This window comes from Elgaria multicarinata, chromosome 7 (assembly GCF_023053635.1).
Source record: "Elgaria multicarinata webbii isolate HBS135686 ecotype San Diego chromosome 7, rElgMul1.1.pri, whole genome shotgun sequence".
NCBI classification, from domain to species: domain Eukaryota; kingdom Metazoa; phylum Chordata; class Lepidosauria; order Squamata; family Anguidae; genus Elgaria; species Elgaria multicarinata.
This window is the reverse complement of record NC_086177.1, coordinates 91,980,121-92,006,339: the sequence shown is the minus strand read 5'-3', so window position 1 is coordinate 92,006,339 and position 26,219 is coordinate 91,980,121. Positions and strand designations below refer to the sequence as shown.

General features: G+C 44.8%; 1 protein-coding gene across 4 annotated transcripts in view; it reads left to right on the top strand.

The window, feature by feature from the left end:
- SYBU (syntabulin) overlaps positions 1-25,725 on the top strand; it is a 48,038-nt gene extending 22,313 nt beyond the window's left edge. For 2 of the 4 annotated variants that reach the window (XM_063131061.1, XM_063131063.1), the window contains 5 exons: positions 2,589-2,789; positions 11,904-12,006; positions 19,118-19,324; positions 22,675-22,824; positions 23,805-25,725. In XM_063131061.1, coding sequence (XP_062987131.1) covers positions 2,589-2,789; positions 11,904-12,006; positions 19,118-19,324; positions 22,675-22,824; positions 23,805-24,915 — 1,772 coding nt within the window. In that variant the 3' untranslated portion in view covers positions 24,916-25,725. The remainder of the gene's footprint in view (positions 1-2,588; positions 2,790-11,903; positions 12,007-19,117; positions 19,325-22,674; positions 22,825-23,804) is intronic. The other 2 variants (XM_063131062.1, XM_063131064.1) reach the window with 2 other exon arrangements.
- Positions 25,726-26,219: the final 494 nt, after the last annotated feature.

Genomic DNA, 26,219 nt, shown 5'->3' with positions numbered 1-26,219 from the left:
GAAAACATGCTGGTGTTTTTGGTATTTCAGCCCACCTCTTTTACCTTTAGCTCTGCTCACCACTAGAACACTCTTACTAGAATGTAGCTCCTGAGAGGTTGAGTTGCTAGGGAACATGGGTGGGAGGGTGCTGTTGCACTATGTCCTGCTTGTGGGTCCCTGGTTGGCCACTGTACAAACATAGTGCTAGACTAGATGGACCCTTAGCCTGATCCAGCATGGCTCGTCCTATGTTCTTATGCTTTCCGAAATTGGACTTTGTCCTTGGGCTGAAAAGATTCTACACCGCCATTCTAGAGAAACACTCAAGGCAGCTCACAACATAAATTAAGAACAAAAATCAAGAACAGGATCCATATAAGAAAATAACAACCCCCCCAAACAATTTTAAACCATTTTAAAAAGAGGGGCAGCAGCTGAAACCTCACAGAGATATCAGGGTGCATAAACCATCAGTTCCGTGACAGGCCGAATTACCTGCCTAAATAAGCACTTTGAAAAGCAGAGGAAAACCATCAAGGAGGATGCAAGTATGGTGATTATTCAAGATGCTCTGTACATGCTCAGAAGTACTTTGGCATGTGATATAGCTTGCTTGTCATCCATTCCTTTACAAAGGAGCAGTGTTCACTGGGTTGTCAGGGATCAACACCTTCTCCGTTGGCTTTGACCAGATTGCCAGCAAACACACGTCTCAGTTCTTCCTGTGAAAGGAAAACCTAGAAAACGGGCAGTGAGTCGTGAAGGCCTCCTTGCTTCCTGCTAATGAAATATTACACCTTGTAAAGCCTTAGCTTTACATTCCCTTTGGCCACACTGTCAACTTACAAAGTCTAGCCCACGGCTGTCACGAGCCATTTCCAAAATTCACGTTTTCTCCGGACTTAGTTGCATTCATTATAGTGAGGGCATAAAGTAAAAGGCCTGTACATTTAAACAAAACAAAACAGAAAACCTCTCTTGGTCAGCTTTTCAGAGGAACAGAGGAATCAGTGTAAATCCACTCTTTGGGCATGTTTCCAAAATATTTCTGGGAGTGACTTGCCTTTTAAAACAATTGGGTAAATCTAAGTCAGAGAGGATGCTGACTCATTTCACTTAAGTAAAGAGGAGTGTGTGTTTTTCCCCAACAAGAGAAAATATTGTATCGGGCTCCTGTGGGCTAAAGAAAGGGATTCTGTACAAAATATTTTTCTAACCAGCTTTAGGGAGTGAGGCAGACTGACTCAATATAAATTAAAGGTGCATACAGATGTAATTCATTTTAGCAGTGAGCCTCACATAGGAGGACACTCAGTGAACTTTGGGAGTACATATCACGTTCTACTCTAGATCCAGCTTAGGAAAAAAATCTTCTCCTGTCTTTCAGAAGAAGTTACTTATTTATTTATTTATTTATTGCATTTCTATACCGCCCAATAGCCAAAGCTCTCTGGGCGGTTTACAAAAAAACAGCACACACTTTGCAAAGCACTGTGATTGGCTGGTCTTTGACTCAATCATAAAGTCATATTTCCACCTCCCCCCTCAAAGTGGGGCTGTACACAATGCTGATTGGCTGGTCCAAAACAGGGCTGTTCATGATGTGGTTTCGCTGGTCCTTGTGTCAATCATGAAACCGGCTGTCTGACTTAGGCATGTACAGCACATTTCATTAGGGTGCGCACCCAGGGATATATATTTTTATTAAAAGGTGAATATTTCATTGATTACCCAGTCATAAAGGATATTATTTTTATTCATTTATTCATTAAACACTGTAGACTAATGCCCTACTCTGCATTCAGCTTGCCTGACTGTGGCAGGGCCATTGCAGGGGAGGGGAATGAGAAGTCCTCAAGCCCTAGCATTGGGGGAGCTTTGTAATGACACTGGCTGGAGGAGGGGCTTACGAGGCAACATTAACCTTCAGGGGCCCTCCTCCTGGCCTCTTTGAAGTGTGGCTACCAACCGAGAGACTCCCACCAGAGTGATTCCTTTTCTCTCCTGCTTCTGGGAGCAATGGTGCTTTCATGGAGGCAGCGGTTCTTTGGCAAGGCAGCCGAGCAGCCAGAGAGCAGCCAGATGGCAGCCGGAGGGACGTTCCCGCTCCGCCTGGATCCCCCTCTGGATCCCTACTCAGTGGCCTCCTCAATTCAGCACTTATTCTTTGAGAAATTAGGTTGTGCCTGGGCACACCCCTTGAACATGCCTATGCTGTCTGCCTTTTCAGAGCACATGCAAAAGTGTAAAAAGAGCATTTAAAAAGAAAGAAACGTGAACAAACATTTAAGCAAAACACATACAAGGAAGTTGTCAATGAAAACAAAAAACGAAGTCCACCTGTAGCACAGAGGAATAAGCAATTAAGAACAGACAAAGGTTATGAATTGTGCCTCCTGCCATTTTTAAATGCAAAAATGAGAGCAAAAAAATGCTCCCACTGAAAATGAAATTCACTTTATCTAGTATTCCAGAGACTGCATGCTTCACTGGAAACAAGTGGCCATACAGTGTAATGCCAAAAAATATTGAATCGCTGCCACCTGCATTTAATCCGACAAATAACCTTTCTTGTGGCTTTTTTTTTTTTTGTCTCCTGTTTACAGATGACACAGGTTGCCCCAGTAGCCAGTCAGTATCTCCAGTTAAGACTCCTCCTGATACTGGAAACAGTCCAGTCGGGTTTTGTACAGGCAGTGATGGAGGTGACTACACAAGAAAGAAATTTAATTCGGGAACAATGGGGGATGGAACTCAACAGTCAGCTCGATATAAGAAGGAAACAAAGACAAGTCTCATAAAACCAGGTAAGGATCACTTAGAAACTACTATTTTGGATGCCATCTTTGTTTGTGGTTTTTTTTTGGCTATATTATAATATTTCTAAGTTTGCATATAACATCCATTTACAGTAAATAAAATACAGAGTCTGTATTTATAGATCTATGTGGTTTGCTGGGTCTTTGCATTGTCAGATGCCGCCTTTGTTTTGAATGCAAACTCTTTGTTAAAAAGAACCACTTGCGAAAGGCGTAAAGAGCCAAGCATAAGCAATAGATGAACCCCCGCCCCCCCCCCCAAAAGAAACACAGAAATTTAATACCGAAGGGGTGGAGTTTTGAATTGTTTGAGGCCTAGATGTAATATCTATAAGGTCGGGAACTGTTTGAACACTATGTATGAAATGTAAATTCATTTGAAGCCTGCTGGGAACTTCATTTTATTTTTGTCATTGTCTCATCACCTGGGGATGATTTGCTGCTGGGATAAATTTCTCTCTCCTTTGAACTGCATGTTAACCAATAAATCAATGCATTATTTGGTTTCCCCATCCGCCTACTTACCCTTTGCCATGGATCTACTCTAAGAAGATCAGCAGACGAGTGTTTTATAGCATGCTTGTTACTAGGCACTCAGATTTTCATGGGTTCTAATAATAATAATAAATTTATTTCTTGCCCGCCTCTCCATTTTGATCGAGGCGGGGAACAATAAATGATAAAATACATAATACTCAATTAAAACATAATATACATTGTTAAAAACTTCCTAAAAAACATCCTAAAAACATTTTTAAAACATCTTAAAATTCCACTGGATAGGCCTGTCAGAAGAGATCAGTCTTTATAGCTTCATGATGCCATCTGCCTCCTGCTCCTTCTGGTCATTTTTCCGTTTAAAAAAAAAAAAAAAGGCCCTGGAAAATCCGATTTTTTTTCTCCAACAGAAAAATATGGCACCATTTCCTGCTGTGTGCAGGGAAAGCAGCGCGATAAAAATGCCCACTGAATAGGCCACGTGGTCTTTTTTAATTTCCTCTTTCTTCAGCATGTGAGGAAGGAGGAAGCTGCTCCTCCCTATTGTGGGCCAGTAGCATGAAGCAAAGTGGTGGGAAGGAAACGCAATCTCCACCCCACACCCATCTGAAAACGTTCTAAGTCTAGATCTAGCCTGGAATGTTTTATTAAGACATGGTTGGGTGGTACAGCTGAAAGTTGTTGTTGGTGTTGTTGTTTTTAAAAAATAATTAATTTTCAAAATACGTAGACAAACAAAAACATAGAAACGAAGAATTTTCATTGTTGACTAATTTCAAAAAGGGCTGTGACAAACTCTGCTGCATGTGCCCTTGACTTGTAAATAATATAAAGTCGTACAGCTGAAAGTTGATTGCCGTGGTTTACTGGGTAATTTTAGACCCTGGACTTAATGGTCTTGCAGGGACAGGAGGAGGTTAGATGGCCATGTGTATTACTTCAGTTGTAATTTACACAATTAACAGTTGTCTTCTCTTCCCCCACCTGCTGTCATTTCATGCTTTACAATTGCTTCTACATTCCTGATGTTACCGGGGGGTTGGGGTGGTGGCAGTGGGCGGAGACAGCCTGTTTACCAACCCTGATTTGTTTGTTTTTTAAAAAAGAGTACCCTGAGCATGTGCAATTCGGCATTTTAAACTCACTTAAATCATAGCACCATCATTACAACAGAAATGCAAATGATGCTGTGGAGGCCAGCATCAACCCTAGTGGGCCCTGGCATGCCCATGCCAGCCAAGTTTCTGGCACTAGACATGTTTGCTGCTGCCCTATCACCTGGTGAATGACGACCACATCCCAAAGATTGCTACAGAACTTTTCTAGTTAGAAGCCACTGGCTGGGGGCTCCTTATTGAAGAGCCACGGGCACGGCTTTTCAGGAAGAACTTGTGATCCGTTGGACATCATGCGGGACACTAGGCTTCACAATGATTTGGGAGCATAGCATTCTCCTCTTGGGGAAAACACGTCTGGCAGAGAGTTTTAGAAAATGACATTTGTCATATTGTGCTTGGGTTTGCTGCTCTTTGTTCCCAGTTTGCTGCAAAGGTCAGCAAACTGTTGGGGAGAAAAAATAATGTGTTTGCTGTTCAGACACAAGATACAGAGTGTGCTAAACTGAATAGAGGCTTTGTCATAGGAATGGTTGAATAGTGTTTAGATCATAGTTTTGCATGGACCTATTGTCAATACAAAACTGCTGCACAATCATGCTTGCCGGAGGTTAGATTTTAAAAATCGAGTTATTCTGTTTTACTCAGCTACATTAAAACACGGATGTCCGTTTCTGGGAAATCCAGTTGTTTTTGGGCTCAATGGAGTTGCTTTATGTCTGCGAGCCAAGCTATGGGCTTTTCCCTGAACTCCGGGAACTTTTTTGCGCGGTGTTTTTGGAATGTTCTGCAATTTGCAAAAATATCTGAACAATTTGTGCAAATTATGGCTGAACTTGTGCAAACAGAGCACATTCGGCCTTAAGTTGCGTAATTTGCACAAATTCGCCCACAATTTGCACAAATCCAGCTGTCGTTTGTGCAGACTGCTCAGAAATTTGCAACAATTGCAGAACCTTCCACAGGAAAAAATGGACAAAATTCCCAGGAAATCCACAAAGTGTCACGACTTGCTACAGATCAAGTCAGGAGTTACAACAGGTGTGTGTGGAGTGGGGGGGGGGGGAGTCTAGGAAAACTCATTGAACTCCACCCCGCAAATGGATTTCTCCAGCATTGCTGCATTAAATACGTAGCATGAAGTTCATTCTCACCATTTTGTTTACCTTTGTGTAACCGCATCTGGGAGGCTGATCCAGATCAGGACCGTTGTGTGCGGTAAGAGGAGGTTTAAAACTTCCTACCCAGCCACTTTCTCCCCCAAATTTGCCCCATCTCATTTCAACCCCTGCAGCTCAAAGAAGTAGTGGGGGGAACCCTTCCATTGTTGCCAAAGGAGCTTTCTTCTGTATTTTACTCCCCAGAAGTTTAAACCTTCTCCAACCAGTGTGTGGGGATCCTGGATTGGGCCCCCGCGTGCTTACACTAAGGTAAACAAAATGGTGAGGATGAGCTGCACGTAGTGTGTTGCTTAGCTCACTAACATGTTGACATCGAGAAAGTTATCCTCTTGTGAGTATTTTTGCATATTTTACCCCACTTTATCCCGAACAGAAGAACTGCTGATCCTCTTTCCTTTCTCCCTGATGATCTTACCAGCTGCATCTGTTGCTGCTTATTTGACAGTTGATTTCTGGCTGTCTTCCTTTGGAGGAGATATGCATATGGTCAACCATATATCACTCACATGTTTGCTGTCACTGGGCCCAAGTCAGTCGGCCTCACCTTGCAAGCATTCTGTTTGTCAGGGGTCATTTTTGATGTGCTTGAAGGAGGAAGGAGAATGCAGGAGACAAGTTATGGGACCGTTGGACAGTTATTAATCTGAAGTGTTGGCTCCATGGAATGACAAGAGATAAAACGGCTAAAGTGGTATCTATTCTTGGGCTTTCTTTCTTTTTTACTCTGGAGTAAATGCAAGGGGTCATGATCTGGATTCAGACCTTTAATTCCCACCCACCCCTATGCTGTAGTTTTGATCCAGTCTAGTACCTCCACAACTGCAATTTAAATTGCTCAATATTGCTTTAATGGATCAATATTTGGCAATATAAATCACAGGAGCGTGGGGGGTATATGATCTGGATCAAGAGCAAAGTGTGTGTTGAGGGGAGGGTAGAAGGCCTCTACCTGGAACCCCTGTGCTTACTCTAGAGTAAAAAAATGGAAAGAAAGTTATATTTCATTTATTTATTTATTGCATTTTTATACTGCCCAATAGCCAAAGCTCCCGGCTATCTATGTCTTTAAAATGCACGTGCTTTGGATCAACACCTAAATACTTGTTAATTGTGCTTGCTTAAATTCTTTAAGCATTATTCTTGCCACTCCAATTTCTCAACTATTCTTGCTTCTCCTATTTCTCCATTTTCTGTTTGATGCTCTTCCTTTGCATCACTGTTGTCTTTCCTGTCATAATCGAGGTTGTAATCTCCTTGAGGGGAGGTCTGTCATGTACATTCATGTGGTGGTATTATTATTATTAGTAGTAGTAGTAGTAGTAATAATATCATCATCAACAACAACAAGAATATGGCGTTTCAAATCTTTAAAGTTTTTCTTTCTGCCTTTGGGGTTCTGCCTCCAGGAGGTCTTTGCAGTGCCAAACACCTTGCCTTCCGTTTCCTCAACAGAAGTTGGGCAATTAAAAAAAAAAAGATCCACATGGCAATACTTGAAAGGATGAGTGTGATTGGCTTGATTGAAGCCCTACTAAATGACAGTCCGCCTTAAATCAGTGGAACAACCCCAAAGTGGAAGTCCCTCCTAAACTGAGAGGTGCAGATATTCTGAGAGGTGTATGCAGTTCTGGCGCAAGATCTCTTGTTGCTTGAAGAAGGAGAGGACATGCGCTGCCACCCCCACATCGTGCCTCTTCCTGCTGCGACATTGTTCTGCACCGCTTTTATCTTCCCCACCCACCCTGCTGCTACCGCCCAGCCTCTGCCTTCTCATGCAGAGAGCCGTGCAGCCGGAAGAAGCAGTTGTGGGTCTCTCAAGAGCTCACCAGAGTCTCCGGACAAACTCTCACGAGACAATCCACACCCAGTTTTTCCAGCCACATGACTAGACAAACACAGGGGGTAGCTGCTCTACAGAGCCCCACTGGCCACTTTCTCACTGGGGCAATTGCCACAGTGGAAGAGCGGCTGGTGGGGCTCCCAGAGCACTTGCTGGAGGAGGCAGTGGTGGTGACAGCCCCACCTTGGGGGGTGGCGTGGAGCTGTGCAATTCACCACTCCTCCAGCTCTGCCGCCTGATGCAGGCACCTCACCCTGCTTCATGGGAGGGTCATCCCTGTGTGTGTGTGTTTGTACGTTCAACCCTAAGCCTTACTCCTTCCTGATTATTGATCTTGATTTTCTGGAACCATGCTGCCTCTGACACCAGTTGCACAAAGAATAAAATGATACGGTGCTTAAGATCCTGTAAGGTGATTACTATAGGGGCTGACAGCTTGCTTGATTCTTTGTTTCCTCCCGCACCTGCTTAAAATGGATGGTGTTCCTCCTTTTGGTTAAGACAGCCTGTGCATCATGATAATTTGCTGCACAAATTCCCAAGAGAGAGAGAAGAAGGAAGAGAGAGAGAGAGAGAGAGAGAGAGAGAGAGAGATGCTGCTCATTTGCTGATAGGCTCCTTTTTAGTTTCAAGTCTGTTGCTATGGAGCTGTGTAGGTTTGCTTACTTGACCTGCTAACTCGAGGAGTTATTAAGGGATCTGTCTCCATGGATACGCCAGTATGAAACTATAGTCCACAAAAAGCATAAAATACACACATCTCTCTGTAAAAAGAATAAAAGTCCTCTTGTTTTTGCACAAGGATATACTTTCCCCCGTTCCAAAAAGCTAAAGTAAATACACTGTCTGAAATGTAAACAATGAGATCAACACTGAATTAGATATCACCTTTCTATATTGAAGTAGCCCCTGCTGGAAATTCAAATGCTCTGAGATGATGAGCGCAGAGAGTTGATGCTGAGAATTCCCATGTGTAGATGTCCCTGAGTGTAGCCAATCTCTGAGTTCTGTCTTTGTGAATTATCAAGAAATGGTAATAAGCATGGAGCTAGGCAAACAGAGGGCTTTTCTACACACATCATTTATCATGTGCTGTTCATTCCCTCCTCATGGTTGTTGATGGATTCTTTAAGACAACGCTGTTATCCCGTAGTTTATTATTTATTTATTTATTTATTTATTTATTTATTGCACTTATATAACGCTCCCATAGCCGGGGCTCTCTGGGCAGTTTACAGAAATTCTAAAATTAAGATAAAAACGAGTATACAAAATTTAAAATTCTAAAACACAGAACATACACACATAAAGCATTAAAACCATTTAAAAAAACTAAACATGTGGGTGATTAAGATGTGCCGCCATATGCCTGGGCAAAGAGGAAAGTCTTAACCTGGCGCCGGAAAGATAGCAGCGTTGGTGCCAGGCGAGCCTCGTCAGGGAGATCATTCCATAGTCTGGGTGGTGCCAGGTGAGCCCCCTTCCCCCCCCCACTTACCTGCGTTCTGAGCTCCGGATGGAGGCGAACCACTTCGCCTCAATCCGCAGCTTCCCCAACCTGATTTGGATCCACCTTTGGCGAATCAGGCCGCTTCGCTCCTGCTTCTATGACCCGAAATGGAGCGGAGCACAGCCCTAGTGCACACACCATTGCAATGGTACCTCTGAGCCTTCCATACTGTCTTTCCTACAGGTGAATGGAAATCACTCACTTTTAAAAGTAAATACAGCTTGACATACGAATGGGCATTTTGTCAATGATCTAGCGCATGTTTCAGCCAAAGTTGGGAACTTCTTCCATGTGATTGATAGGGCTTAGCTTTGGCTGGATTGTGTCCCTAAAATGTCATTTGTTGATGCCTGACTTTGAAGCTTCCAGCCTTGCAACTCATGGAGTTTCACGTGCTCAGCACTTAGAAAGGGAGAGAGAGAAATAATGGTACCAGATTATTTATTAACTGGTGGGCATACAGCCCAGCTGGGGGGAGGGGGAATGCTTGGCTTGAAATGGTCTGGAATTGCTCCTAAGTACATCTTATGTTATTGTTTAAATGTCCTTGTATGTCTGTTGCTGCCTGCTTGCCAAAGGCAAGTAAGGAGGTCACACAAAGAAGCAAATTGACTACATCCTACTTCAGTGTGTTCCTTATAGGGAACCTGTTTAATTTTACAGAGACTCTGTTCAGACAACACGCTAAGCCAGGGTGGTTCAGCATTTGAGGCTAAATGTTATGGCTTAGCGAGTGGTGTGAACTAGGGGTGTGCTCCACTCCGTTATGGATCCCTGGATCCGGAGCGGGCTGATCCGGACCTCCAAAGCCCGGTTCCGGATCGGATCGGGGGAGGTCCAGATCGGCCCGAAGCGTTTTGGAACGGTTAGCAGCTAGGTAAGTGGGAGGGAAGTTTACCTGGCTTCCCATCTGCCGCCACGTGCAGCGATGGCGGCAGAGCCGAGGAAGGGGGGCTTACCTGGGTCCGTCGCAGTCCAACTGCGGCCCAGGCCTAAGGCCGGAAGCAGGACATGGCTCTGGTTCCAGAGCGGATCGGGGAAGGTCCAGATCGACCCGAACCAGTTTGGACCCAATCCGGAAGGGATCCGAAGCGGTTCAGGTAGGGGGTGCACAGCCCTAGTGTGAACCATGACTTAGCATGTCAGGTGAACTATTTCTAACTATAGTAGCTACGTAACCGGGGTTTAAGCATGCTCACTAACCATTTGCTGCAAAAGGGTTAGCGCCGCAGCCTAACCATGGCTTAGTGTGACGTCTGAACAGGCCCATTGTGATCATTCATGATTTTATGCAAGGATGTGCTTTGACAGTATGGACATGCCATTTCCAGGGAAAGAAGCCTGACCCATCTCCATTAAATTTCTTTCCAATTAGATTTGAAAACAATGTAGTTCATGAGACACAAGTACTATTTTAAAATACAAAAACATCCTTTCCTCTTCACTGATCTTGGAGGACCCCGAGCCAACAAAAATACGAAACTGGTGCCATAAATGCTCCCCCACAATCTGATGTTTATTTAAAATATTCAAAACGGTGACCTAGAGCACGGCTTACAGCGTGTCTGTTTACTTCTCTTTTTCCCCATCAGCTTTACTGAACTCCCCGCCCCCCAATTTGGCCCCAGAATATTCTTTCCAGGATGTTATGCAAAAAAACTCTACACACATATGTAAAGCATTATAATAAATTCTTCATATGTGGTGGGGGGTGGGGGGATGGTGCTAGGCCGAATCCTGCCCTTTATTTTCAGGAAGTCTTTTTCTCTGACTGTGAAATTGTTTTTTCTGCCTCTTTCTCAGGGAGGAGGAGAATTTTCTCCTTGGGGAGGGGGACTGCATTTCCACATAACGTTTTAGGTGTAGGAAGTTTTGAGGAGCTTCTTCCTATTTTTTTAATTTTTCAAAAACCAAAAATCACCCCTGGCACTTGCAGGAACCCAGGACTTCCTGAATGACTGTTGGAGAGGGCGAGGTCACAGGGTCTCCAATAGGCATTCAGGAAGAACGCCTGGGCTCCTGCAAGTGCCGGGGGTGTTTTGTTTCATTTTTTAAATTAAAAAATAGAAAGAAGACCCCCTCAAAACTTCCTACACCTAAAAAGGTATGTGGAAACCCTTTCTCCTTCCCCAAACAGAAAATTCTCCAAAATTCTCACCACTTCCAGCCTCTTTCACCAGAGTTTTCGTTTTTCCCCATCGCCCACAAAATGCTGAAAATGGAATAATTGAAATTTTTGGCACAGCACTAATTACCATCATTAAACAAAACAAAAAACTACATTTTACAAAACGACATTAAGGCTCTAGCGCTTAATGTCAGCCAAGCCCCCAAAAAGCATGGAAATTGGGAGTTAAGGCTCACAGACTTTAACGCAACATCCTCCCTAAGGAGGCAGAAAGTGCCAGTGAAATTCTCATTCTCCCAAAGCAGATAAACCATGAGGACCGGATGGAGAATGTGATATGCAGAGGTGACTGTGGGGTTGTGGGAAACTGATATTGTAATTTTCTTCTTTTGATGATTTTCATTCATTCCATTTGTTTGTTAACCCTACAGACTATGCCTCATTTGTTATTCTTTATTATTATTATTATTATTATTATTATTATTATTATTATTATTATTATATAACACAAATGAATGCTAGAGCTAGTTGCCTCTTCTTTGCATACACCTGATGGAAAGTGGATCTCATTCCATTGAAGCATCTTGCACTATAAATCCAAGCATTCATGGCTGCTATTTCTATCGCTTCTCACCGCTTTTGCGGAAACATGGAGAATCCAAAATGGATCCAGCCTTTAACCTTCTGCAAACTGCAGGTTTGGTTTTCAAGTTCCAGTGGGAGAGGCGAGGAAGGGCAGTAACGATTCATTATTGCGCTTAACTGCTGCACACATCAACCCTTGAGTTCGACTTTCCATTGGTCTTTTACTCTTCCCTCTTCTCTTTCAGGAAGCGAAGCTGATTTTAGCTCATCAAGCAGCACAGGAAGCATTTCAGCTCCTGAAGTCCATATGTCTGCTGCTGGAAGCAAGAGATCATCGTTTCCTCGCAAGTATGCAACTGCGTCTTCCCCCAACACCCTCCTGTCAATGTTGCTTAGATTGGCTATTTGGAGTTGGGCGGTGTGTGGTGGAAGGCAGGGGAAGTTGACCCATGATTCCCCACCATTCAGTTATGGCCTGCATGTTTACAGGTGTGGTTTGTGGTACAAACAAGAATCTGAGGTCTTGGTGAGAGTCGTCTTAGAGTTATAACCTGCTATGCAGTAAGAAAGCTCTTCTCCCTATTCAGCACATTTATTTTGCAAGCCAGCAAAGTGGCTAAAAGCCATTTGGACACAGAGAACAGGAAAGCAGCTGGACATGCAGCCTCTTCACTGGAGTCATTCAGAACAATTAACCTTTGCCCTCTGGTCAGCACACATTTCGTTTTTCTGCAGTTACATTATCAGCCAGGTATGAGCCTTGCTGTATATTGAAAAGACACGACACTGTTGTAACTTTTGCCTTGTAATATATTCAGATTAAGGGAGGTGAAGACTGGGTTCACAGCTAACCCATGATGGTTTATTGTCTGGAACTACTCATGATGGGTTAGCATGTTGTCTGTGAAATGTCCCCCAAATAAAGCCATTGTCTGCAGTCAGGGTTATTTTACCTACAGTGTTGTCTGTCGCATAGTGTGGGCTACGGAGATCGCCTACAGAGCTGCAGGGCAAGAGCAGCCAAAACCACTGTCGTGTTCTGCTCTTCAAGTTTCTGCTGCAGAGGAAGCTGGGATATCTGCCTGCCTGGTCAGGAGGACGACAGGAGGAGGAGGGTGAAGGGGGTGAAATAAGCTCTGTAGCTTGTCTGCCTGTTCGTCTGATGGAAGCACAGTAGGTTATTTGCATACTCAACATAGCTTGGCACCCACCATGGGTTAGCACAACATGTGAACCCAGCCGAAGCCTCTGAGCATTGGCTGAGCTGGCCGGATGTCACAGAACAGTGGAGCAGGCAGAAACATCTCCGGATACCATTGGGTGCGATGCTCATACTTTACAGGGGGCAGGCTGAAAGGCCTAGAGAAGGAAGAGTAGACGAAAGGAGAAGCAAGGTCCTGGGTGGCATAAGGGCAAGGAAAGCAAAGGGATCCTAGGAAAGGAGAGTTAGAACAGGGAATGGTCTAGAGCAGGGGTCTCTGGCCTTTTTGGACCCATGAGCACATTTGGGAATTTGGGAAGCTGCTGTGGCTTTCATGGAGGATGGCTATTCACATAATGGCAGCTGTGGGGCCCTGGCTGATCAAAAGGGATGGAGGGGGAGAAATAGCGAGGACAGAGGCTGAGAGGGAGGAGGAAATGGCAAGGCAAAGGGATACAGAGGAGAGAAGGAGCGAGGCTGGAGGGGGAGAAGCAGCAAGATAAAGAGAAGGGGGAGAAGAATGGTAGTACTTCTAGGGGCTGGGAGTGGAGAGAAACAGCATAGTAAAGGGCTGAGTAGAACAGAATGAACAAGGCTAGGGGCTAGGAGGGGAGAGAAATAGCCAGGAAAGGGATTGGGGGAGAGAAAGAGCATAGCTAGTGGCTGGGAGTGAAGAGAGAGAGAGGGGGGGGGGAAAGGTCTTTGTGGATGAAAGAAGATTGGGTGGGGACAGGGAGCAGTTCCCTCCATCACTTCCTGCTCACTGAGCAGCAGGTTCAGGAACACAAAGGAGAACCTGGCAGTCTAATGTTTTTCAAGATTTTGATTAAAAATAATTTTTTGAAGGGGGCAGGGAGTGAAGAGCCTCATGGGTGCTGTTTGAGTTCCCCAAGGGTGCAGTGTTGGAACTCCTAGTATAGAGAGATGACTGCAAGAGGAGAAAGCCAGTGGAGGAGTTTGAAAGGAGAAGCAAAACTGATACAATGAAAAAGAAGAAAGAATTGCATGTGGCCGGAGGTTAGAGAGGCTGAAGTTCACGTGCTGATTTGAAATAACCCAGCAGATATTTTGGCTGTAAGCTTTTAACACAGCCTTCCTCAACCTGGGGTGCTCCAGATGTGTTGGACTGCATCTCCAGAGCTGGCTGGGGCATTCTGGGAGTTGTAGTCCAACACATCTGGAGCGCCCCAGGTTGAGGAAGGCTATTTTAACATATTTGCTGCTGAACATTATGCAGTGCATTATTTTGTTGGACACCGTCTGCATAGGCAAGGGGCACATCTCGTAGGCTGAGTGCGACTGAGGGACTGTTTTAGATGCACAACTTTGAAATGGTGTCTTTGTCTTGAACAAGGAAGAGGACAGATAGGTGTGCATTTTCCAGCAGGGCACTGGCGGGAGAGTGGAGGAGCATTGTTGCACAACACCACTTTTTACACAGCACAGCTTTGTGGTAGGACAATTGACTACAGTTTTGCAGCAGTCAGATCCTGTGTGTGTATTATAAGATCATGATCCAGCAAGTACTGGTGCCTCCGCTGTGCATGTATACCCATTGACTGGTTTTGCACAACACGCTCTCCCCCACTCACTGGTTGAGTGTGGATTGTTGTAGAACTATGGATTGTTCGTTGAACCATGGGTTAGTATACTGTCCGAAGCCAAGTTGTTTTCCTCAGGGTGGCCAGAAAAGGGGTCAAAAGGGGACACAAATTTGCATAAAATGTGTGTATGTTAATTTACATGTATAAATACAAATTTAGACATATTTATTATAATTTAAATGGAAATATCATTTCATAGTGAAGAATACTCATGAAATGAGAGGGTGACCTGTGTGCTTGCCTGACCAGTCTTCTGTCAAGGTGCTAACTGTTAATGGGCAATTTCAGAGGCCCTGGTCTTCCTGCTTATGCTTCTTTATCTTTAACCCTGACTTGGACTGGATTGCACTTTAAACAGAGGACCCCTTCAGAATACAGAACAGTCCTGCGGAAGCCCTTCAAATAGAGGGCCACCCACTAAAAAAGATACCACATGGTCACCCTTATAATTTGTAAGCTTCCATGGAAAGATCTGTGTCTTGGAAGTCAAGATATAAATAATTGTCAGAAGTCCTAATAAATAAATTTGGAGCCATCTGAGGGAAATGTAACTTCTGAGGGACATTTTGAGCAGAAGAGCATTACCCTGGGCTATTTTGAGGAAGAGGGCTGTAAAAATGCAATACACTGGCAAAACCTAGCAGCTACCTGCTTGTTTCCTAAGGATTGTCCCTCTTTTGACAGAAAATTCGCACTCTCCCCCTTTCCTAGCATAATTTTCCTACATTGATGGAAATTAAACACTATAACAAAATACATTTTCTGGAACTGGGATTGGATTAGCTTGAATTACCTGAGTAACTTGGCAAACGTCATTCAATTTCCTCTTCCTTTAAAAGTTAAAATTGTTCCCTACAGTGTTTGAATTAAAGAAATTTATAATGATAAAAAATAAACAAGTTATCTGAGCGAGGAGTTGAAGCAAGGAAAACTACAGGGCTGAACTGTATAATAATCTTTCAAGTACAGCCTTTGAGCCAAGGAGGCAAATTACGCCTGCCAAAAATATCTCTGCTGTGCCATGTGTGCAAAAAGCAGGTTCTGTTTTTCATTTTTAGAGTCTTTTTCCAGTGCAATCCTATTCATGTCTACTCACAAGTAAGCCCTATTGAGTTCAATGGAACTTACTGCCAGGTAAGTGAGTCGAAGGCTGCAGCCTTCAAATGGCGTTTCGACATTTGCCCCTCTGCAAAGGGAAGCTGCAGTTTGGAGAGATTCATTCAGCTCATCAATGAAGCCATATAACTCCCCCTATTACAGCTTTGTGTTGTGTTCTGCTCAACGAAACAACCCAACCCACAAGCTTGGGATGCTGCCGTGTGGAACAGTCATTCCACCATCTGGTCCACATAAAGTGTTCCAGGCAAAGGGGAAAAAGAAACCAATTCAAATGAATTCTAAATTCAGAGCTTTTTGCTTCGTGATTTGCGGTGTTTCTCATGTATGTATTCTGTCTTTACTTCCCCTGCCCCACCTCTCTGATGCTTTTTCATATTTTAAAAGGAAGAGTTTGGATTGATTTTGTGTGTGTGTGTGGTTGTGTGCATCTCTTACCGGGGCGTGAACCACTTTGCCAGGCAACACCCACACTAGAGACTTGCTATGCTGCCAATATCCCTGTTACTATTTACATGATTAGCCTAATTTGTATTTTTCCAGTGTGGGCAAATCCCAGGTCACCGGCTGCAGTGGCAAAGTTCCTTGGCATTGCTGGTTCTAGGGCAGGGTGGGTGCGCTTAAAAGAGTGATTCAGTTGTTAAAATAATTAAAAGGGCATAGAAATTACAAGATTGTTTTTTAAAAAATAAAATAAAAAATAAATTTATAGTTTCTACAGTTTGGAAAATGAGGCTTTTTTAAAAAAATTCAAGCTCAACTTTGCAGTCATTAGAACAGAAAGATGGAAACTTGAGTATGATTTGGAATGATGTCTGGCTTAACAAAGAGCATCATCAGACGAGCGTTTTATTGCACGCTTTTAGTTCCCACTTACGGATGTTCGCGGGTCCTTTTGACGGCAGTGTCAATGATGCCCGCCTCCCACTCCTTCTTGCCTTCTTTCTGAATGTGCTGTCATTTCCTGCTGTATGTAGGAAAAGTGGCATGATAGAAACAGCCATTGAATGGGCCACGTGGTCATTGTTTACTTCCTCTTTCTTCTCCTGTGTGAAGGAAGAGGAAGTATCATGGACAGAAGCGGGGAGGAAAGCGACGGTAAGGAAACACGATTTCCCCGTCTGATGATGCTCAAAGTGTAGTTACAGCCATTAACTGGTGGCCTTGGCACCACAGAAATGGGAGTTGTTGAGCAGAAGACAGGCAAGCGGCTCTAAAACATGATTGGTCTGGACATTTGAGTAGTGGTCAGGTGATCAAAGCCTCATACAGTGGCCCAGATTGCATGATGAAACAACCCACAGTTTGTTGTTTGGGAGCAAGCGACCATGCCGATTGCCACTTGCTTCCCCATTTCCAGTGTGCTAAACCCAAGGATGCCCATCCCTAGAGTGTTCTCTGTAACATCTGAGCCCAGCACTCTGGGTTGTTGAGGAAGAAACAATCTGGAGTTATAACCAAGAACAAAACCATGAATTATAACTTTCCTCTGTAGCTCAGAGTTCCAGGTTCAGACATCATGGGAAATAACCCAGGCATGGGGCATTCCTGGGTTGTTTATCACACCAGAAGTGGGTGAGCGGTCAGCAGCTAGCATGCTTGCTTGCTTGCTCCTGTTTGCTCCCAAACAACCTATGATTAACGAATGCAGGTTGCTTACCTGTAACTGTAGTCTTCTAGTGGTCATCTATGCATTCACACATATGGGCTCTGCGCCCGCGCTGAGACCCGGACCGGAACCTCCAATAGCTTAGTATAACATTTTAGGCGGGAACCACTCCCTAACGCTACTGCACATGTGCACGTGGTTCCCGCCTAAAGGCCAGTTTACATTGTGACCCCCTAAACATTACCTAATAAAGATAAAATAATACCTGAAACATCAGAGGATACCCTGCTAATAGGGTGCAGGAGAAAAAACACAAAAAGACACACCACCTAGAGGGGATGGTGGGTGGGTTGTGTGAATGCATAGATGACCACTAGAAGAACTACAGTTACAGGTAAGCAACCTGCATTTCTTCTTCGTGGTCTCTATGCATCACACATATGGGCGATTAGCAAGCTGACCTACCTTGGAGGTGGGTTGGTGTGTCATCTGAATACTTCAGAAAGAACTGCTCTACCGAAGGAACAGTTCTGTCTTGCTCGGACATCGAGATTGTAATGTCTTATGAACGTGGATGGAGTAGACCATGTTGCTGCTTTGCATATGTCATGTAAGGGCACTGCTCTACGAAAAGCTACCGATGTAGCCATTGCCCTAGTAGAGTGAGCTGACACAGTTTCAGACAAACGAAGGCCAGCTAAAGTGTAAGTCAGCTCAATAGTCTGGGTTATCCAGCGTGACAGGCATTGACATGACACAGGGAGACCCTTCCTTGGCTCACCATAGCACACGAACAGTTGTTGTGTTTGTCTAAAACTTTCTGTTCAAGATTTGTAGAAGGCTATATACTAAATTTTAAGAGAAATGCTAAGGAGGTTGATTCGTATGTCTAGTCATAACGGCGGACGACGAAGAACTGGCCTTTAGGCGGGAACCACGTGCACATGCGCAGTAGCGTTAAGGAGTGGTTCCCGCCTAAAACGTTATACTAAGCTATTGGAGGTTCCGGTTCGGGTCTCAGCGCGGGCGCAGAGCCCATATGTGTGAATGCATAGAGACCACGAAGAACTATGGTTTGTTTCATCATGTGAACTGGGTCAATGGGTGGAGAGTGGGGACTGCTTGGATTTCCATTTGTTGGATTTCCATCACCCAGCCTCAGTTGCTACAGATTAACAGTTAAACGGTTAAATTCAGATCTATTCAGTTGCTGCTACAATTCAAATAAATTAACGATCGATGCATGAGGGGGAGACAAAGTATATTTTATTTATTTCATTAATTTATTTCTTGGCAATTCACAAAAATTAAAACCACAAGGTAATTATTTTATAAAATATAAAATATGGAAGTTTAAAACCACAATATAAAAGTATAACCAGAAGAAAACCCAGCAACACACTAAAACCTAGCAGCAATGTATCTGAAGGAATGAGCGTTTGAGTTTTTGCTTTTGGAAGAAGCAGATGTGTCTCAGCAGGCACCATCTTAGCAGAGAAATGTCCTCTTATGCAAGAGAGGACCAACGTCTCTTCTAAGATGGCGATGGTGCTCTTTTGCTAAGTACTTTTATCAAAACAAAATAAGCAACATTTAATCTCCTGGCAAATTTAATGATCTAAAAGGTTTTTTTTTTAACTTGATTAATATATGTGATTAATTGACTAACCATTGCAGCATGGTGGTGGCTCCAATGTCAGGGGGTCAGTGAATCCATTCTGGGTTTGTCGGAACTCTACAGGAACTATCCAAGGAGCTGAACCTAGTTTTGGGGTAGGATTCTGCACCTTGGATCGCTCCTTTAGAGCTCTGATGGAAACTCAGAGGAGATGCGCCACCCCATGACATTAGAACCACCAGCCTCTGCTGAGCCCTAATACATATATTGCATGGTGTACTATAATGCATTGTCTTTGCTGTCCCTTCTAGTCGGGGGCCTCATGGACGGAACAATGGATCCTTGTCTTTCAAGTCTGGGTCTAGTCCTCCGATTACATCCCGCGAGAAGGACTTCCTATCGATGCTGTGCAAAAATCAGTTGAGTCCCATTAGCACCCATCAGAATTATGGGCCTTCTTCAGCCAGCAGCAGCAATTCAGGTTCATACAAGGGAAGTGATAACAGCCCCATTTTGAGGCAAGTGAGCTTCTCCAGCCCTTTGCTCCCCCATCCTGCCATCAAAGTTCCCAACATCCCCCCATGGCACTGAATAGATATTCTTCATTGCATATTATTGCAGGCCTATAAATGCCACCAGCATTTGAGTCACATTCTTCTGGCATACGGACAGGTGTCCTGGGACCACCGCTAACACCCTCCGAGGCAATGACTTCTCCTAGGAGGGAAACAACCTTGCCAAAGGCCATGCATCTCTCACTAACTCAATGTCTGCCTTGACTTTTGTGTTTCTAAATCAGTCCCTTGTGGGACAGCGTATACTGTAACACCGCTTGCCATTGCCTTGACCTGTGGCTGCTGCAAAAAGAAGCTCCAGTGTTGTTGCATACTCTTGTGCTCTTTCATGTGTGCCCTTGCTGACCTCCTTTACGTGGCCACTTGTTCACATGACATCTTTACTACAGGCAAATGTGCATTGTCTGCTAGCTTCAGGCCGCTTAGTCCAGAGGAGATTAATCAGCTCCAGGAAAATACAAAGTGAGAATTGGGAGCCATAGTGACTAGTATCCATTGCTATGGCCTGCTGTGCCATAGAACAATGAGGACGCTCACCCCAGCGGGGCCCATTGGCAAGACTTGTTCCTCCTCCTCCCCCCCCCTCCTCCTCCTCCTCCTCCTCCTCCTCCTCCTCGCAAGCAGCTTTTGTACATGCCTTTTGCTTTGGCACAGACAACAGTGGTAGTGGTGGGAGATCTAGGACAAATAAGAGGAAGGACTTCTTCACACAGTACATAGTTGAATTATGGAACTCGCTACCAGAAGATGTAGTGATGGCCACCAATTTGGATGGCTTTAAAAGGGGGTTGGATAAATTCCTGGAGGGGAAGGCTTTCGATGGATACTAGCCCTGATGGCTGTGTGCTGTCTCCAGTATTCGAGGCAGAAGCCTGTGTGCACCAGTTGCTTGGAAACATTGGTGGGAGAGTGGTGTTGCACCATGTCCTGCTTTGTTGGTCCCTGGCTGATGGCTGGTTGGCCACTGTGTGAACAGAGTGCTGGACTAGATGGACCCTTGGTCTGATCCAGCATGGTACTTCTTATGTTCTTAAGGAGAAGCAGCAGATGCCCCTATCTGCTTGCACAGTGGCTCCCTGCTTGTCAAGCAAGCAAGCAGTAGCAGTGTTGAGAAGGAGGAGGAAGAACAATAGCAGCTCATGTCAATGATGGTGAGAAGGTAGACTTAGTGAAGGAGGGGGCCTGTTGAAGATGTCCTGTCTGATGGCTCTCAAGAACCTCGAGCCATCACTGGGAGTCATTCTAACGGAACTGGCTCCAGGTTTTAGGGGGCTCTGGACAAAGTGTGCTTTGGTGAGGCCTCTTGTCCAATGGTGGGTTCCAGTGGGCCTCTTTTCTGTTGGCTACAGCAATGCTTCAGCCAGCCAGATCTGCCTGCCATTTTAACTTTTCACAATGCCCTTAATGTAGCATTGCTCTGAGACATCATAGGAAATTGGCGTGATTTACCCTCCAATTTCAGGGGTGGGTGGGTGGGTGATTTCCCTCACCCACTCCCAAAAGCTGAAAAAGTCTAGGATGAATACTTTGGTCCAGCACAAAGTCTTATATATGTCTACTCCAACATCAGCTCCATTGAGTTTATTCATTATTATTCCTTATTATTCATTTAAAACTCAAATGAGCCCAAGGCAACTAATAACATAAGCAAAAGCTGTAATTTAGGATGCAACCCTATGATGTTTAGACAGAGAGAAGTCCTACTACTCCCAGCATTCCCCAGCCAATAGTGCTAGCTGGGCAATGCTGGGAGTTGTAGGATTTTTTTTCTGTGTAAACATGCGTCAGATTGCACCATTAACTATTTCAAAAACAATTTGACAAGCAGAGATAACTAAAACAAAGCACCCATAAATCACTAAAATGGTTACAAAATACCACTATCTTATCCATAGAAATGCAAAACTATACCATGTCCTGCTCTGGACTGCATCCTTGCTCTTAGCAAAGTAGTTACAGGGAGGTGTACCATACAGTAGTCAATTCAGCAAGGAAATGGTCAAGCACACAGGTTTCAGTCCAAAGGGGTTCAGGCTGAAGCAGGAGCTATCTAGAGAGCAAGCAGATGTCAAAAGAGAGTTTAGCAGTCAGATAAAGTACAGAAGCAGGTTCAAGAAAGAGTCTAAGGGTCAATAGCACAGAGCATCTATCAGAGGTCAAAAGACCAGACACTGAAACTATTGGAGGCATTGTTTCTAGCAAGTTACCAATGAGAACTGATATAGTTAAAGCTAGGGATGTGCTCCGCTTCTAATCGGACCGGCGAATTAGAAGCGGAGCGGGGGGCTTCGCCTGCCCTTAAGGCGGAGGCAAAGAGGATTGGGGGGCCGGCGGAGCGTGGCGAAGAGGATCGAGGTGATGGCGGATCCTTCACCTTGATCCGGAGCTCCGCAGGAAAGGTAAGTGGGGTTTACCTGGCCCTGCAGCTGTCGCTGTCGCCCATGCGACAACAGCAGCAGGGCCCGGTAACACCCAACACCCCCGCCCTCCTCTGCCATACCTGCCTCCGTCTGCGGTCTGTCAGCATCTTCAACCAGGAAGTCTGGGGCAGGTAAGGCCCCCCCTCCCCCTTGGTCCCTTACCGGGCTCTGCCGCCGTTGCCGCATGGGCGGCGACGGCGGCAGGGCCCGGTAAACCTCCCGCCCTCCTCTCCCGGCCTTACCTGGTGCCACTCCCCTCCACTGCGGAGCTCCGATTCGGAGCCGGAGCTCCGCTGCGAAGAGGAGCGGAGTATGGTCGGAGTATGGTCGGAGCGGCGCGGAGCGGGCCGATCCGAAATTTTCGGATCGGCCCACGGTGTGGAGCGGGTGGTCCGTGCACACCCCTAGTTAAAGCTACTTGAGCCCCACCCAGTGTTCAGCTGCATCCCATCAGAGAGTTGTCAGATGTCTTCCTCATGAGGAGAGCCCAACTCATGAGTAGTCCTCTTCACTAAGCAAGTACTTCTTCTCCTGGTCAACATCCTATCATGGTTCTTAAGGTGCTGCCGTACTTGGGGGATAGGTCCAGCATCTCCCTCTGTCTCTGAAGCTGAGCTCTTTGCTTCTCTAAGAGGCAGATGTAAAGGCATCACTCACGAGGGGCCCAGACTATCTTGGTTAATGCTTGGCCTCCAACTGCCTCTGACAGTTCCAACTCCTCCTCTGAAGATAACTTTAGTGGTGGCATGACATTTGGGACCATGACATACCAACATTTAATATCACATTGTGTCAGGGAAGGCTGGCGTAAAGGATTGCTTTCCCAATCGCTGGTTTATACTTTGCAGGCCCAACAATGTTTCTCTCTTGCAGGCGGCCGGCAAGATACACCTCTTGTGGCGAGAACCACGGCATTAAACCACCCAGCCCAGAGCAGTACCTGACCCCTCTGCAGCAAAAGGAAGTGACGCTGAGGCACCTGAAAACTAAACTGAAGGAATCTGAGAGCAGACTTCAAGAAAGGTAACCGTTCCAGTTGGAAACAGATTTCATAAGGCAGCCTTCCCCAAGCTAGCAATAGACTACCACACCCATTGGCCATGCTAGCTGGGGATGACGGGAGTTGTAGTTCAACACATCCAAGTTGGGGAAGGCTATCATAAATCAAAGATAACATCTGTTTAGGAGAGCTCAGTGGCAGGCTGGTTTGCAGGTTATGATTCTGTTGGGTAACAATCCCACTTCAGGCATTATACCTGGACATCATTATTATCATTATTATTAGTAGTAGTATTAGTATTAGTATTATTTATATATTATTATTATTATTATTATTATTATTATTATTAATTTATATAGCACCATCAATGTACATGGTGCTGTACAGAGTAAAACAGTAAATAACAAGACCCTGCTGCATAGGCTTACATTCTAATAAAATCTTAATAAAACCATAAGGAGGGGAAGAGAATGCACCAAACAGGCAGTATAAAAGTCAGAACAAAATCAAGTTTTAAAAGCTTTAGGAAAAAGAAAAGTTTTTAGCTGAGCTTTAAAAGCTGCGGTTGAACTTGTAGTTCTCAAATGTTCTGGAAGAGCGTTCCAGGCATAAGGGGCAGCAGAAGAAAATGGACGAAGCCGAGCAAGGGAAGTAGAGACCCTTGGGCAGGTGAGAGACATGGCATCAGAGGAGCGAAGAGCACGAGCGGGGCAATAGTGTGAGATGAGAGAGGAAAGATAGGACAGGGTATGCAAACTCACAGAGTGAGAGAGAGAGCCTAGGGAAAAGTTCTGCAGCTTATGAACATCATGTCCCCTACCTATGGATATCTCCAGTTTATGAGCTACCTCTTCACCCTGTTGGGAATGGTCAAAAAGCTGCATCTTCTGGCCTCTTGTCTACCTGCCATTGTTCCTAGGCCTTTCCCATTTTTGGTAACCTCAAAAGAGCGGGACGCACTCACTGGAATTGAAGTTTTGTTTTTGTTTCTGTTTCCATTCAGAGAAACAGAAATCAAGGAACTGAAGTCTCAACTGGCGCGCATGAGGGAAGACTGGATTGAAGAAGAGTGTCATCGTGTGGAAGCACAGCTCGCCTTGAAAGAGGCCAGGAAGGAGATCAAGCAGCTCAAGCAGTTTATCGAAACCATGAAAAACAGCTTGGCTGAGAAAGACAAAGGGATTCAGAAGTACTTTGTGGACATCAACATCCAGAACAAGAAGCTAGAATCTCTGCTTCAGAGTATGGAAATGGCACAAAATGGCTCTTCTAATGAGGATCAGGGTCTAGAGTATGTGTGTGGCTCACCGGATAAATCGTCAACCCTGAGTACAGCCTATTCCAAAATGGCGGACAGCCTACTCACGGAGGACCACTCTACAGAGGATATGGCCGATAGCGGTGTGCTGCTTAGTGATGATGTGGCGAATGGGAATGACATATTTGAAGAGACAATGATTGCTACGACACCTGAACTTGGTTGTCTGACTGCCTTTACAGCCTCTACCTTAAACCACCTGGATCTTGTAAAAAACCTAATTGACTCCAAAGAAGATGAGGACCACCCTAACCATAGTGTGGCGATGGAACAGGCAGTTCAGGCGGATGTGTTCCTGTACAGCTCAGACATGGAACAGCTGATTCAGAACATATTCAAAGCGCAAGATGGTTGCCTCATCAGCCCATCCTCATCTTTGAAAGAATCAGATGTATCTTGTCCTGAAAGTATCACAGACTTGCTCTTGGACTTGACTCCATGTGACCCAAATTCCGCTATCCTTTTATCCCCTGTGGAGTCAGTGCGTGGGGCTGTGGATTCTCGATACTACGAAAACCGAGTCATGAAAGAACTGGATTTCACAGACTGTCACACGGAAACGTTTGGCAGTGCTGCGGAGGCGTCCGAAGGAAGCGTCGTGAAAAGATACTGGAGCAGCAACTTCCTCATAGATCTGTTGGCTGTAGCTGCCCCCGTAGTGCCAACGGTCGTGTGGATGTTGAGTACTCAGAGAGGCGGAACGAATCCGGTCTACAATTTTGGAGCGTTGCTTCGAGGCTGCTGCCTGGTAGCCTTGAATTCTCTTCGCCGGGTACCCATCAATCTCCAACCCTAGATGTAACTGTCCTGTACAGTGTGCCAAGAGGCTGAGTCCCGGTGGGTGTCGTGAGGCCATGGAAACGGTAGTGTATGTAATGGTGGGTCTGTCCGTTTTACTCCTCAGTGTTTGATTTGCACTATATTTAGTCGAAAACGTCTGTTGTTTGAAACTGAAGGAGAAAGGCTATTGGTGGCCTGGGGACTTGTTTCCACTCTGTGTAAAAACACAAGTGCATTTTTAAAAGCATGCTAAGCACCTCTCGTTCTGTCGTCGGATGTATGGATTGTTATACCAAATGTTTTCAGATGTGAGGGGAAAGTTCATTCTTCCAAAGGCAGCTTACATCATCCTGGCATGTATTGTCTGACTGTGCTTCTTAGTGGCGCTTTGATTATGTAATCACCCCTGCATTTCACTGATCCTGCGTACAAGGGGACCGTAACCAAAAAATAAATAAGAATTTTTAAAAAATCCATTATTGTAGAGGGGTGGGGGTCTTGAATCACGTTATTAATCTCGTTTATAAATATGGCTGTGAATATATTTTATGAAATCTGTTTAAAGTCTTACTTGGAACGTGATGATGTCACTCAAGTGTATGAAGGAATATTTTAAATGTATGGTGTACTAACTTATTTTTCTCTTTCTTGTTAAATCTTTTAAGGAAAAAAATGCTTTATAATCACAAGTTATAAATAAAGCATGTTGAAACTGACTTGGTGTCTTTGTTTTAGCTGAACATGGCTCAATGCAAAAGATCTGAGTGCTCACTTGTGCTGTAAAACTGGAGGGGCCACAAACCATATACCAGCCTTGTCTAATTTGGTTCCCCCACAGATGTTTAGGACGGCAACTCCACCTTCAGCTCTTTGGAGGAAAGGCGAGATTTCAATCTAACAAACAAACTCCCAGGCTCCTTGTCCATTGTCCGTGCTGGGTAGGGCAGATGGAGTTGAATCCCACATCACCAGGAGGGCATCAGGTTGGGGGAAGTCTGCTGGATAGGATAAGCAAATGCTGGTGGTGTTGCTGATGTAGAAAAAAAAATAACTTAAAAAGTGGAGTTCAGTGGGGACTGGGCGCTCCGATTTTGGTGGGGCTGTGAAACCATTCTGGGTTTTAGTCAGAACCGGCCAGAACTCTAAAGGAGCTATCTGAGGTGCTGAACCTATTTTGGGGATAGGATTCAGAACTCAGATTGCTCCTTTAGAGTTCTGTTTGGTTCTGACTGAAACCCAGAATGAATTTATAGCACCAACAAAATCAGAGCTACCTGCCTCCACCAGCGAAGTTATTGTACACACTGTGTCGTAGAAGAG